Source organism: Hyalella azteca, unplaced genomic scaffold (genome assembly GCF_000764305.2).
Source record: "Hyalella azteca isolate HAZT.00-mixed unplaced genomic scaffold, Hazt_2.0.2 contig9393, whole genome shotgun sequence".
In the NCBI taxonomy this organism is placed as follows: Eukaryota; Metazoa; Arthropoda; class Malacostraca; order Amphipoda; family Hyalellidae; genus Hyalella; species Hyalella azteca.
In genome coordinates, this window is record NW_025939467.1 from 108,362 (window position 1) to 122,992 (window position 14,631).

At 39.3% G+C, this 14,631-nt stretch overlaps 1 protein-coding gene across 1 annotated transcript in view; it reads left to right on the forward strand.

Moving 5' to 3' along the window:
* The window catches only part of LOC108683126, a gene marked incomplete at its 3' end in the record, with an annotated part of 36,136 nt that extends 21,795 nt beyond the window's left edge, over window positions 1–14,341 (forward strand). Inside the window, exons 15-20 of the mRNA XM_047882009.1 lie at window positions 8,489–8,657; window positions 9,725–9,817; window positions 11,776–11,943; window positions 12,253–12,470; window positions 13,435–13,812; window positions 14,196–14,341. Coding sequence (XP_047737965.1) covers window positions 8,489–8,657; window positions 9,725–9,817; window positions 11,776–11,943; window positions 12,253–12,470; window positions 13,435–13,812; window positions 14,196–14,341 — 1,172 coding nt within the window. The remainder of the gene's footprint in view (window positions 1–8,488; window positions 8,658–9,724; window positions 9,818–11,775; window positions 11,944–12,252; window positions 12,471–13,434; window positions 13,813–14,195) is intronic.
* Window positions 14,342–14,631: the final 290 nt, after the last annotated feature.

The following is a 14,631-nucleotide window of genomic DNA, read 5'->3' on the forward strand; positions in this document are numbered from 1 at the left end:
GCTTTTTCGTTACCTGTTCAACTGCGTGGTATTCCTTGTATGTTTGTGTATTCTAATATTTACTCACTTTTTTATATGATCGTTGTTTTAATTTTGCACTGCTTGTGCCATCCGAATTTACATATTTCTCATCACCGTGTAACGTTATTGATTTATTACCTCCCTCTTCTTTTTGTGTTAATCCTCGTTCATATACGCATCTACTTCCCTGCAACACTAACGCCTAACTTGGTAAAAAACTTAGCTTTAATCCTTCCTTTACTGTTCATTATATGAACCATTATCCTGCCGCCCTTATAACCGTCGTGACTGCTCTCGCTTATCCTGGTATCGGGGCAACCTTGTCACTGCACCACCACTGCTGCCATCACCACCTTATCACTGCACCACCTCTGCTGCCATCACCATCTTGTCACTGCACCACCTCTGCTGCCATCACCACCTTGTCACTGCACCACCACTGCTGCCATCACCACCTTGTCACTTCACCACCTCTGCTGCCATCACCACCTTGTCATTTCACCACCTCTGCTGCCATCACCACCTTGTCACTGCACCACCACTGCTGCCATCACCACCTTGTCACTGCACCACCTCTGCTGCCATCACCATCTTGTCACTGCACCACCACTGCTGCCATCACCACCTTGTCACTGCACCGCCTCTGCTGCCATCACCACCTTGTCACTGCACCACCTCTGCTGCCATCACCACCTTGTCACTGCGCCACCACTGCTACCATCACCACCTTGTCCCTTCACCACCACTGCTGCCTTCACCACCATATCCCTTCACCACAATGAGGTACTTCACTGTTCTCGCTGGACTCTGTAGCCTGCGGACAGACATCACTTCTCACACGCGCTGTACCGGGAGCCCCCCACCCCGGACCACTCCCCGCCCTCCGCTGAGATCGCGCAGAGCATCATTAAAGAGCAGATCCTGCGCATCCAGGTGAGATCTGCAGCCTGCTCGCAATGTGAGTTATTTAGGTAGGGTATGCACCCTAGTATAGATATGCGACGCATCCAGGTGAGATCTGCAGCCTGCTCGAAATGTGAGAGTTATTTAGGTAGGGTATGCATCCTGGTTAGGGATTGCGTCGTGTTTAACCCTCTACCGCCGTATGTCACTCCCCGGGAACATAATTTTTAACTTGAATTAAACGTTAACTAATGAGTGTAGCAACCTGAGGACGTTTGTACGCAACAGAGAACATTTTAAAGTTGTCGTACGTGGTGGCAAATTATACGTAAACTATTGAGTGTAGCAACCTGAGGACGTTTGTACGCAACAGAGAACATTTTAAAGTTGTCGTACGTGGCGGCAACCATCAGTGCAAGTCATTTTGCGCTCACTAGAACGGATCCTTTTTGGGAAGTTTGCTCATGACAATATTGCTGTCAAGCGGAAGAGGGTTAAGTAGGATGTGAATGATTCGCGGGGTCTAAGGAAATTATCTGCGTCGTCTACTGGTAAGTTCTAAACATCCGTATATTCTCTGCATAACATTTTGAATGGGATCTATGTAAAATAATTCATTCGGTATATTTATACGTGTGTAACCACATGTAAACTTCGGGTCGGTATAGGGTTAAGTAGGATGTAATTGATTCTCGGGGTCTAAGTTAAATATCTGCGTCGTCTACTGGTAAGTTCTATATATTCGTATATTCTCAGCATAACATTTTGAATGGGATCTATGTAAAATAATTCATTCGGTATATTTATACGTGTGTAACCACATGTAAACTTCGGGTAAACTGTATTCGATTTGTAGATAAGGTCCCGGCATTTGTCATATGAAATCATCGGTAATTTCTCTACGCTGCAGATTTTTTGCTCCGACCATACAGACTTCTATTAATAGTCTACCTTGCAGGTTACTGTCACTATTGCATTTCCAATTGATCTTTAATATTGCTATTCTTTTCCAAATGAGCTGACTGACATATAGTCGGACTAAACTTTCACTATATGCCCCGCGTCACTATATATGCCCCGCGTCACTATATGCCCCGCGTCACTATATATGCCCCGCGTCACTATATATGCCCCGCGTCACTATATGCCCCGAATATATGCCCCGCGTCACTATATATGCCCCGCGTCACTATATCAAATGCAAGTCAGGCATGCGGGCTGCCGTGTTGGGTGCGATGCGCTTTATTGCTGCCGCGTTTCATAGGCATCCTGTTTACGCAACAGCCTTCTGACTCCTGCTCGTATAAAAATATACTCTTATTTATATCTCCGCGTTACTGAGTTTATATGTTACGCAAATCAAAGCCAGTGAGTCTTTCACTCAATCATTAGTGGATTTTAGATCATGAGAACTGGGCAAATATATATTTTATCATTTTAATTCTAGCGTATTTTATGTCGCGCTGATTGTAAATTTTGCACGATTTTAGTCTTGTCTACTTCAATGCAGGTGCTAAGGGCGGGTCTGAGCCAAAAAATCTAAAAATTTGATTCATACGTTTTTTTAGCTCATTTTGTAGCTGCCGAAGAAAAGGGGCTACGATTGAGCAAACCGCATATGTATGTGCGGACTTAATTATTTATTTTTTTTGCGTGAGGCGGTTTCAAATTGATATAAAATTTACATTTTTAACAGTAAGCACAAAGATTTCTTTAAGCAAAATGGTATTAATATATTATTTTTTGCGGAAATGAAGCAGGTTTTGAGCTCGCCTCTCTTAAAATCCATCATCTCCTTTAATTTCCAAGCTACAACATTGAGATACATATCATTCGATCAAATAATTAACTGCCGTAGAAGCCTTTTTTTTGATTTATCAGTTTTTTTTTGTTATATATTGTAGAAACTAGGGAAGAAGGGGTGTGGGTCCTCTAAAAAAATTGCAAAAATGGTTTCTAGAGTCGCTAGATATTTAAATTACGAATAGAATGTCATGTCTCTCGATGTTGAAACTTGTAAAGTAAGAAGTAGATAGATTTATATAAGTCCCCCTTTTTCCGTCTTTACGTATTACACGTTTTCTTTAAAAAATTAAGCGAACAAAATGTTTGTGTATTAGTGTTCGTGTATATGTGTGGACGAAGTTTCAGGAGGATCGGTCTGTTAATTTAGAATTTTTTTCCACGAGGGCAGCACCCTCCTTGAGAGGATGAATAAATACGCATAATACTATTGAGTTGAGGGTAGCGGCTGTCTTGCCTATATACGCGGATGCGGTGGCCCGCTGTTCAGTGCCGGGCACGCCTCCGTGTGGTGAGTGTGTGTGCGGCTCCCGGTCGTTTATGTGTGGTGACTCGCTAAAATGCCGGATAGATGACATTGAGGTTTAACCTCATGTTAAACTCTGTGCTTGTAGTGCAAACGTTCTACGAATCAATAACTTACTAGAATAATTGGAAATATAACAAAAGGTGAGTTACTTACAACTCACAGAAAGCATGTGTAGAGATTCCCATTTAGTGAGCTCTGTCCCTAGCCTTGATTTCTCGCTTCTTAAGTTCTTGCACATTTTTGCCAGCAGTACTATATATAGTTATATTCATCTTATTTAATTACTGTGATGCCTTTATTTTTAGCTTCTGCTCAAACGTATTGCATTATAGCTTAGGAATCTGGATGTGTTTCTAGTGAAACATGAATTAAAATATATAGTTTACAAATCATTCGGAAAATTCCCCCAAAACTATATATTACCTTCTGTAAAAGACAATCGTGAACACGCAATTGGGATTTTTTTTTCATCGAAGTGATCATGAAAAGTATCGTTCATCGCAGCACTTCTAAGTGTTTCAGTAATGTGGTTACACAGATTATTTGGCCAATGAATTAGTGTCTATGGAAAAAAAATCATGAAGATTGCTCTCCATGCATTACGCCTCGAACGCTCAGCCTGAAATAATTGAAAAAAAAATGTCTGTCTGTAAAGTCACTGTATAGTGACGATGATACTGGATGAAGATCGTCTATCTAAAGGATTACCAAACACGGATTATTTTATCTCAAATGAAAGGCTCTCAAAAGTTAAAACGTAATTTTTCTTTGTTCATAAATTCATTTTCGAATGCGTGGAAAAGTCTATGACAGCTTGATGGGGTATGTTCTCCGAGCAATTTTTTTAGGTTCGTCTTTACATTCAGTGAGAAAATAGAGCTGATTTACCGTCGGCCAATTTCATTAGCGGTGAGTAACCAGCAGTATTAGTAATCTTGTGTGTGTAATACGTCGGGTGCGCGTGTCAAGCATTCATAGTCAACTCAGACTGCTTCAATAATAGCTTGGCCCTACCCTGTGTAGACCAACGGATGAATCATGAATGGCTTCTGTTGAACACCCGTCATGTTATGGCTCCTGTTGAAATGAAGATTGAATTTACTAGTACGTGAGTTCATCAGCTTGTCTCTTATGGATTTTTTTTTTAAATCTCCAAGCTTAGTGAGGACCGATAACAAACGTGCGGTAATTAATAACTCCTTGCATCGTGGTTTAAATAAGGATTCAAAATTATTAACTGAAGTGAAATATAATCTCTGTCAGATTATTTGATGAACAAAACATTGCGCAGTACAATTTGTACGCCAGTAGAAAAAATTACGTTACTGTGGTTGTTGCACGTGTGAACATACGCGTTCAATCTCTTGCGAAATATCCCATCCTTTAAAGCTACAAGAACTATTTTAATGCGTCACGGCAACTGGTGTTGTCACGGCAATAACTGTTGTCACGGCAACTGGTGTTGTCACGGCAATAACTGTTGTCACGGCAACTGGTGTTGTCACGGCAATAACTGTTGTCACGGCAACTGGTGTTGTCACGGCAATAACTGTTGTCACGGCAACTGTTGTCACGGCAATAACTGTTGTCACGGCAATAACTGTTGTCACGGCAATAACTGTTGTCGCGGCAATAACTGTTGTTACGGCAATAACTGTTGTTCTGGTGATCTGAATTATATAAATTCGACATATGAGACTCGACACGTTAACCGTTAAATGCTCTGTGTTGAATTTTTGTTGTGTTGTTTAAAAAAAATTTTTGCCAAAATGAAGTAATAGTTGATGTTAGGCGTAGCAATTGTATCAGCATTGTAGCACGACGGCACATTTAAAAATAATGAAGGTTCACTTTTCAGACGGAACATTTACAGTTTCAACTCGATCAGAGGTTGAAGCAGCCGTAACATGCTCATTTGACGGTGCTTTTCTTATTTATTTAAATAATACTTTCAACTCGAGTTAAGTGACTTCTTGTTCGAGTGTTTTAGTTTCTGTAGCTTTTCTCCTGTCACTTTGTCTCTTTGTGATGCTAACGCTGCTTCTCTCGAGCCAGCTTCAGCAGGCTTGACAATTGAGACCTTCCGCCCCTTAATTGTGGGTGATGAATAATTTTTTGATTTAAGAAACTCTTAATAATTGAGACCTTCCAGCCTTTTGGAGGTATCTAAATAGCTGAAGCGCTGGTAAATTGTAGCAACTAACTCGAGTTATGAAATTAATTTAATGGTGTAAAGCTAGCTCCTATAACAGCAGCGGTTGTGGCCAAAATCTTGAGTAGTTGGCTGCAAGTGAGGTTAAAGTAGAGAAAAGACCCAATTCATTCAATTCGGTTTACTTATACAAGTGTTCTTTCTAAGAAAATCATAATTATTTATCATTGAGACCTTGAACTGGAATTAGGGTTAAATTTTGAGATTAATTAGGATATTTTTGTTAATAAAATTTTGTGCAAATAACTACTGGCAGGTTAGTGTTTCGGTATTATTATTCAAGAGCCTTTGCTTTCGACGGTGTCTAATTTATCGAAGCCAAATGTCAAAATTTAGTTCTTTGTTACCCATATTGTTAGTGAATAAAATGGTCAGTTCGTCGGAATTATTTTTTAATATTTAAGTCTCAATTAATTGGTATTTCAGTGGGGAAATGCCTAAGGGAAAATCCGTAGAAAACAAATACCTCAAAACGCCTAGGCCGTTTACCCTCACAGAAATCAGTGAGTCATTTTCCGGATACCAATGCTCGTTTTAATTGGTCTTCTGTCCTTGGATTATTCTGGCCCTATTTTACCCAACAAATGACGTCTCAGTGATACGTGCAAAAGTATATTACTATTCGAATAGTATAACACACTCTTATGAGTGTTAAAAGTGCTCCGGAAATCCGTCTCTCGTCAGAAGTGGTTTTATCTTCCCCTTATTTTTAGGTAAATACTATAATTTATCTTGTAATTGTTGATAAAAACTTGATCATGATGACTTCGAATAATCGAACTTAAATAATTAAGATGTTTTGGGCGAGGACTGTGATCGTGCATTATTAGCGATGGTCTCGCTTACGAGACAGCTTCTCTTCCCAGCCCATTTCTGTTTTATATTTAATGCACTAAGTAGTTTTGTATAGTTTTTGTTTAGGAATTATGCACAAGTTTCGTCTCAATAGTTCCCAGTGCGCATTATTCGCTATCTCCTGCGTTATCACCAGCTACTGGTGTCATACATTAATTCTATTATTTCTTATCATGGTTTTAATTTCTTTCTGAATATTCATTTTCATACGTCTGTGCTGAAACATTATGTTTGAACCTTGCCAGACTGCATATGTACAACTGTACACACACTCCGTACGAAAGTAAAGTTGTAAAATAATACACTCTAACGAGGATTATAAGTATTCGGTAGCGAGCCAATGTAATCATGTGATCGATATACTGTAAGTATATAAGATTACATGTTATCTTCACATGCATGGGTGAGATAGTGGACGTTTACAGTGTGACTCACGCAGTCATGAGTGGCAGTGGTTTCATTGCGTGGTCTTCTTTGCGACAGAATTTCCCGATATTTCGTTAAAATATTATGTTCACAATTTTAAGTCGGTTGTTAAGTGGTAGGTGATTTACAACAAATTCTTCACATTGCATGCAGCTATTTATGATTATATTCCTTGGTTCAAAATTGTCTTGTGCGAGTTGTGTTCACTTACGATCAGAATCGTCATTCTAATGCGACAAATCATTTATAGATGTAGACCTAAAACCCTTCAAAAGTTCGTAAAAAGTTGTTTATTTATGAGGGCCAATGTATTGGAACTCCAACAGACCAAACGAGCATATATTGCAATAAAAAATAGACCTTAGATTTCCAAGAAAAAGCTTAAAAATGCAAAAGCACATCAATTCGATGGACTAAACATTTTATCCGAAACTATTGCTCCTGTGTTTCTGCTGCAGTTTAGTTTGGGACAAAATCTTTAGTTCATCGAATTTATGTGCTTCTGCATTTTTATCTATTTCTTGAAAATAAAGGTCTATTTTTTACTGTGATATGCTCGTTTGGTCTGTTAGTGTTGAATCTACTCGAACGGTATGCGTCAGATGGTATATGATTAGAGATTACAGTGCTAAAGCATTCGCGAAATGAACATTGGCAAGCGAAAACAAGCAACCGTCCATTTCGTAAATCAAAGAACAGCGTTCATCGTCCATGTAGGGTTAGGGTGGTGGAATCGTGTGGATAGTTTCTGTACTTGACACCGAATCGTGTTGATTGTTTCGTGCATAACCTGTTAGTGTCATCTCAGAAATGGTTAGTAATAAGAGTGTAATGAGCTATTTGATTTATTAAATTAATTCAATTTTGAGCTTCTACGTTATCAATGACATATATCCTGATGTGGTTTGAATCCCACATTATTTAGAACGCGGTATGAAACATGAATCATAATCATAAATCCCGTTTCGTTATATATTGCTAATTGCTTCTATTGCTGCACATCGGTCATTTTTGGTATTATGGTTAAAAATTAACTTATATGATGAGAATTCCATGTAAATTCGTTCTTAAAACGAGCTGATTCATTTACTAAATATTTAGTTGGAAACTGCATCGTATATAAGATAATCTATGACATATGTAGGCTCGGTTCTCATCTTTCTTAATCCAAACAAGTGTCACAAGGGACCTGGATTCTCATGATTCCCTCTGTAAATCTCAAAACGATAATGATCTTGAAAAGTTCCTAAGAAATCGATAAAATTTATGTCTTTAATCTTTTCAATCGCGTATTTTACCGCATTGTTGTTGATAATTTTGTGTTTTAACTCCCTTCTCGTAAACTTGTTGTCTAAACTTAATGTGTATATTGTTGTTAGGCGCAATGTTCCCTTATATACCATTAAAATAAAGTGCAAGCCTTGCAACATCATCGGAACGCATCAACAGCTGTACTGCCTTATAGCTCGTCTCCATGCATGTGTTTGAACGCGCGTCTTGTTCGGCGTCGGGAGAACCTTCGTCAATTATGTGGCTAAATAAATACTTTATAAACTCTTAGTTATTCGCCGATTATTTAACTGTGGTTCTTATATTAACGACTGAGAAAATATCTCGGAATTAGGTTTAAATGTTTGAATATAGTAATTTATTGTATAGTAATGAATATAGTAATTTATAGTAAAATAAAAGGTTTGAATTCAAGTAATTTATTGTTGTTTCCTCGCTTGTCATCTAAGGAACCTCGTGAGGAAAAGCGGTTGGGATTTGGCGAGGTGGGCGGAAGCGGAGAGGAAGCTGTGGTGCTGAGGAGGCCCTCGAGAGCGGCGACCTCCTCCTCCTCCCCCTGCCACGGGGCTACTGACGACATCATCGTCGAGGACATCTGCTCTGAGCAACCCTTTGCGGGTACCTTCATATTCTTCCTCTTTCTTGTTTTGTACAATCTTGTCTCTTACATTACACATTTCTTGCATATATATAGAATATATATACATATAAGAATATTGCATATATATAAGAATATATATTATATTCTTTCTTGTCTTGTACAATCTTGTCTCTTACATTACACATTTCTTGCATATATATAGAGAATACATATATATATATTTATAAGAATTTATATTATATTCTTTCTTGTCTTATACAATTTTGTCTCTTACATTACACATTTCTTGCATATATATATAGAGAATATATATACGTATAAGAATATTGCATATAGGTATATAAGAATATATATTATATTCTTTCTTGTCTTGTACAATCTTGTCTCTTACATTACATATTTATTACCTGGGTATTCATCTCTTACATTACATATTTATTACCTTGGTAATCGTTATATTAACTCGTGTAAAAGGATATAGGAATGAACATCGCAGTCATTCAAACTATTTTGGCAATTGTATGAAAATAGTTTTGTATAAACATTGTAAGTGAAATTGTTAATTATTCCAATTATTTTATTCGTAAATAAAATCCTAGAATTATTTTTAATGATTTGAGTTTGAAAGCTTTATATTTTCTGAAAACATGCGCTCAGTTTGAATGTCATGGTCATCTGAAGATTTGTTATTCAGATCCTGTTACCTTTTGAAATTTTATGCGCGAATTTTCGATCGAAACATTCACTTGTCAAAAATTATTATATAGTTGATCATATATGTACTATATTGGTTTTCATTTAAGCAAATTCAACGCTGCAGATTTTTAAAACAGTGTGATGATGGGTGATTACAGTGATGATTGCGTGTGAGTGATGATGGGTGATGATGACGGTGACCATAACCACCACACTCTGCATACCCCCACACTCTGCGTACTCTTATCAAGAACATATTAGTAATTCACTTTTATTTAAGAAACATGTTTTTGTTGAACTAAATTAGACTAGGTATATATATTATGTACTAAATTATACTAACATTGAATAAACTATAATCAATAACTATGAGTTGTGTGCTGCTAAGGTCTGATGCGGGGCAGCGGGCTGATGGAGTGGGCTGGCGAGACCCCCGTACGCCTCCAGCCCCCCACCTACTCCCCCCCATACCCCCAACTCGGTCAGTAGATCAGTAATGTACAATTATTTTATTTATCATATTTCATCTACTTGGGATTTATAATCGGTGAGAATATTACTTAATAACGTTACTCGTGTTCAGCCCATGTCATGTATTTCCGTTATTTATTCACTATAAGTTAGATAAATAGTCCAGAGAAAAGTCTAAGCATCGGAGTTCTAATTTTTTGACAATCAAGCAATATTAACTCGTTGATACACTCAGATAAATAAGCGAGACTTGGTCAAGATAGTGATGCATATTTTGCCTTTCTGTGAGTCATCCTGACACAGTTTGGCAGGCAAAAGAGCGTATCAAGGCCTCGTGCTATAAGTGTCACTATATAGAAACTACCAGGTATAAGATTTCTAGTGTGGATATACATACAACTGTTTTCTTGAGTTATTTCACTCTTTGTATAATTTCTTGAAACTATTTGTTTGCTGGAAAAGATGCACTTGTGCCAAATTTTAAAGCCAACTGTGTTTGGCTTTACTCAGCTTGGTCATAAATGCGCGATTTCCGTAAAGTGCTACACATGTTCACTCGTACTGCATGTGCTTAGTCGTGCTGCACATGTTCACATGTGTGCTGAACATGTTCACATGTGTGCTCCATATGTTAACATGTGTGCTGCACATGTTCACATGTGTGCTGCACATGTTCACATGTGTGCTGCACATGTTCACATGTGTGCTGCACATGTTCCTGCACATGTTTGTTGTACATGTCAGTCCCACGTCAATAAAGAAAGTTTTATCCCTACGACCGCTCAAAACTGCGGCCTCAAGTTTGAATTAGTTTGTGTGCAGAGTTTGTTCTGTGGTCCTAGGAGCCCTAGGCGACCTGCGAGGCCATGCTCCAACTTGAGGACTTTATAACAAGCCTCCTATAGTTGTTTTGTGGGAACATTGTTGCTGCTAATTCTGGTGATACTGGTGATACTTGTGAATACGCCCGATCTAATTTTTCTCAGTGTTTTGATGTAATTACTCTTATTGATTTATGGTGGCATTTGTCAACCTCACTGAAAAAATCAAAAAAATCAAATAAATCAAAAAAATCATGAAAAAATCAAAAAAAATCATTGATTTTTGATTTTTTTGATTTTTTTAAAAAAATCAAAAAAATCGCCAACCCTGCTCGTGTTAAGCCCATGTCACGGATTTATTATTATTTTTTTGTTCACTATAAGTAAAATAAATAGTTCGGAGAAAAGTCTCAGAATTAGAGTACTTTTTTTTGAGAATCAATCAATATTAACTCGTTGCTACACTCAGATAAATAAGCGAGACTTGGTTAAGATAGTGATGCATATTTTACCTTTCTGTGGGTCATCCTGACCCAGTTTGACAGGCATAAGGCCTCGTGCTATATAGATAAGTGTCACTATATGGACACTACAAGGTATAAGATTTTTTTAGTGGATATACATACAACTGTTTTCTTGTGTTATTTCACTCTTTGTATAATTTATTGAAAATTTTTGTTTGCTGGAAGATGCGCTTGTGCCAAAATTTCGTTTTTGCTGCTTTGATTTCTCAACTGATTAAGATTTTGAGTTTTTCCACGATTTAGAATGTGTGTATGATTTTTAAAATATATTTATTGTTTGGCTTTACTCAGCTTGGTACTTTTACTTTACTCAGTGCGCAATTTCCGTAAAGTGCTACACATGTTCACTCGTACTGCATGTGCTTAGTCGTGCTGCACGTGTTCACATGTGTGCTGCACATGTTTACATGTGTGCTGCACATGTTCACATGTGTGCTGCACATGTTCACATGTGTGCTACACATGTTCACATGTGTGCTGCACATGTTCACATGTGTGCTATCGTCTGCTCCTGTTGTCCAGTAATGGTTGTAGCTGCCGTACTATTGTAGCCAGTAATATCTATTTCCTACAATACATATTATCAAATTGTTCAGTAATATTTATAGTAATTGTCGACGTAGGTTCCAGCATCGTCGGCGAGCGGCTCTCGAACGCTGCGGGGCGCGGTGCCGCAGAGGAGGCAGAATGGGACGAAATTGAAGCCGCTCTCTGCCGCGTCGTCGACGATTTGCCTTCGTCGACGACGGTGCTCATGGCCGACGTTGAGCTGGAAATTGAGCAGAAACTCGGTGAGTGTGGTCAGAGTTTGACATAATTTGTACTTGGTTACGTGCTGTTGCGTAAGCTGTAAATCAACCCGTTAACGCTATAGTGCGCGTCTGTATTATACCTGCTTTCTCAATATTTGTATTATTCCCTTTCTTGGTTCTGAAAGTATATCAGCGAAGTGTCGCTGAAACCAACATCATAATTGTGCTTCTCTAGAATATAAATCATTATACTATCTGACTTGTTTCGAACGAACAGAAAACCCCCAAAAGAAATGACTTCCTAGCTGTTTAAAATTTAGAACGATTTTCGTCACGATCGTTGAGCAGGCCTGAGTCTGTCCTCGTCCCAGCAAGGCCTCGGTATCCTGGAGGACGTGACAAGAAAGACCGCCGCCGCCATCAGCGATGCCGACGTTGATGTAGGCACCCACAACGGCGATGTAGCCCTCCAGCACGCGTCGGTGCAGGAGTGGCTAGACGCCCTGCATCTGCCGCAGTATCTCAAGACATTCATGGACAGCGGCTACGACAACATTAACTTCATGGTAGGCTTACATGAAGTTATTGTCCACGTTATTGTGAAGTTATTGCCACGTTTTGTTAACGTTATTGCTCAGGAGCATAGATTAGAGTATTATAATAACCAAATAAAAACCTAATAACACACAGAATATGTATAAGTCGTGCTATGAGGAATAAGTGGCCGCCTTTTACTAAGTGTTTGAATGACGACCGATCTGAATAAAGTTTCTGTCGCTAGTTTTTTATTGTGCTGGGTTTCAGATCACTAAAACACCAGTTCATGTAGATAGAACATAATTTTATTTCCGTAAAGAACATTTTAAAAGCAACACGTTTAAAATAGCATGATAAGCGTAAGGGCAGATTCATGATCAATACACTTCTTGATAAAGCTTCTAAAGCACAGCCACACAATATAGCGGTAGGGTACAAGATCTCTAGGATAAGATCTCTATAGGATCGCTCTATCGCTAGGGAAGTAATAGAGCGAAGTGAGCTTATGTCCAACCTCACATATATATTAGGGCTAGCGGGAGACTTAACCTCTAATTACTACGTAGCTGCTGCTGAAGTAAGATCGGACATCAATGTTATATATATATACGCAAGTGAATACGACAGACGTGGCTGTACAATTATACCTCAGATATGTACGAAAATAAATACACTTGAAATGAATAAATTAATGCGACCAATAGTGGATGATTTCTATTGTTAACCAATTGTAGGTCTTTGCAATGATCATCTTTCAGCTTGTGTCCTTAAATCAGTTTGAATCACTAACAATATCTTGCCTATAACGGCATGGTTCGAAGTTCATCCTAATATAGTGGGTATGTATGACCCACTTTTATTACGTACCTTGCCTCTAACGGCGTGGTTTTATCTTATATTACTACTAAAATAAATAATGAACTACTCGCATTGACTCTACTGGAGTGGTTTTAGTTAGTTCCCTTTTACCAAGTGTAACGTTACTGCGTCCAGAACGGTGTTCTGAGCGAAGAAGACTTGTCGGCGCTGGGCATCAAAGATGATGCCCACGTTCGGGCTCTGATGGCGGGTCTCGCTGAGCTGCCCGCTAGCCTGCCCCCCGCCAACAGCCTCTACAAGGTGCCCAGGACGGTGCCCGAGTGGCTAGACTCGATCGAGCTCCCACACTACGCCGAGATATTCTCCAAGAACGGCTTTGGCAGCATGGAGCGCGTCAAGAAGATATGGGAGGTGGAGCTATGCATGGTGCTGGAGGTGAACCAGCTGGGGCATAAGAAGAGGATACTCATGTCCCTGGGTGACAGGCCCATTGAGCCTCCACTGCCTCCGACGCTAGATCCCAAGGACCTCAGCGTGCATCTCACGCAGTTGGTTGGTACTGGTTTGCATTCTGGGGTTTTTAGCGGGTTGGTGAGTTTTGGTTTGCATTCACCTCACTCACTTTTGTTGCCCGGTGCATTTTCACAGTCCTTTTTGATACATAATTTATTAATTTAAATCTTTACGTCAGTCATGAGAATTAGGTTGATTAAGGTGATTAATTTATTTATCATACATCAATTTGTTTGTGCTTTTTTAGTGATCCTCCTTGGAAAGTTACAATAAAGAGTGCTCGGTATACTGATACTAACTATTAATTCCGTCAGTCCGTGACTTCACGTTTTCGTGGACGAGAAAATGCGCTCTTTAAGTTACTTGAATTACGGTGCTAAATTCACACTGATGCTCACTGCGCTGTTCCTTTTTTGCCAAAGAACGACGACATCACGGAGCTGAAGGAGCAACTGTTCGCCGACCTGCCGTCAGCCGTGAGCAGGGAGCGCCGCGCCCCTGAGTCCACCAACACCACCATCAGGCGCTCCGGCAAGAAAACCCGCGCTCCTCTGCCCCCCACCTTCATGTCAGTACCTCGAACTCAATGAAATACGTGTGTGTCGTACAGAATAGAATAGATGTGTCGGCGCTGAAAAAATAGACCCATGGCCTTTTGCCGATTCTTGTACTTTTCGTGAGTTGTTAAGAGGAACCCTAATAATTGGCCTTTTGAAAAGATCTTTTCGAAACTGACGCTGCTTTGAGATAGCGACTGAACTAAATACCAGGTCCCCCTCAGGGGGGACTTATGACGCGTCTTAGTGCTCGTCAGAAGTCCTATGGGATTTCGCGCTCCTAGGAGGATTGTTCCTGAGC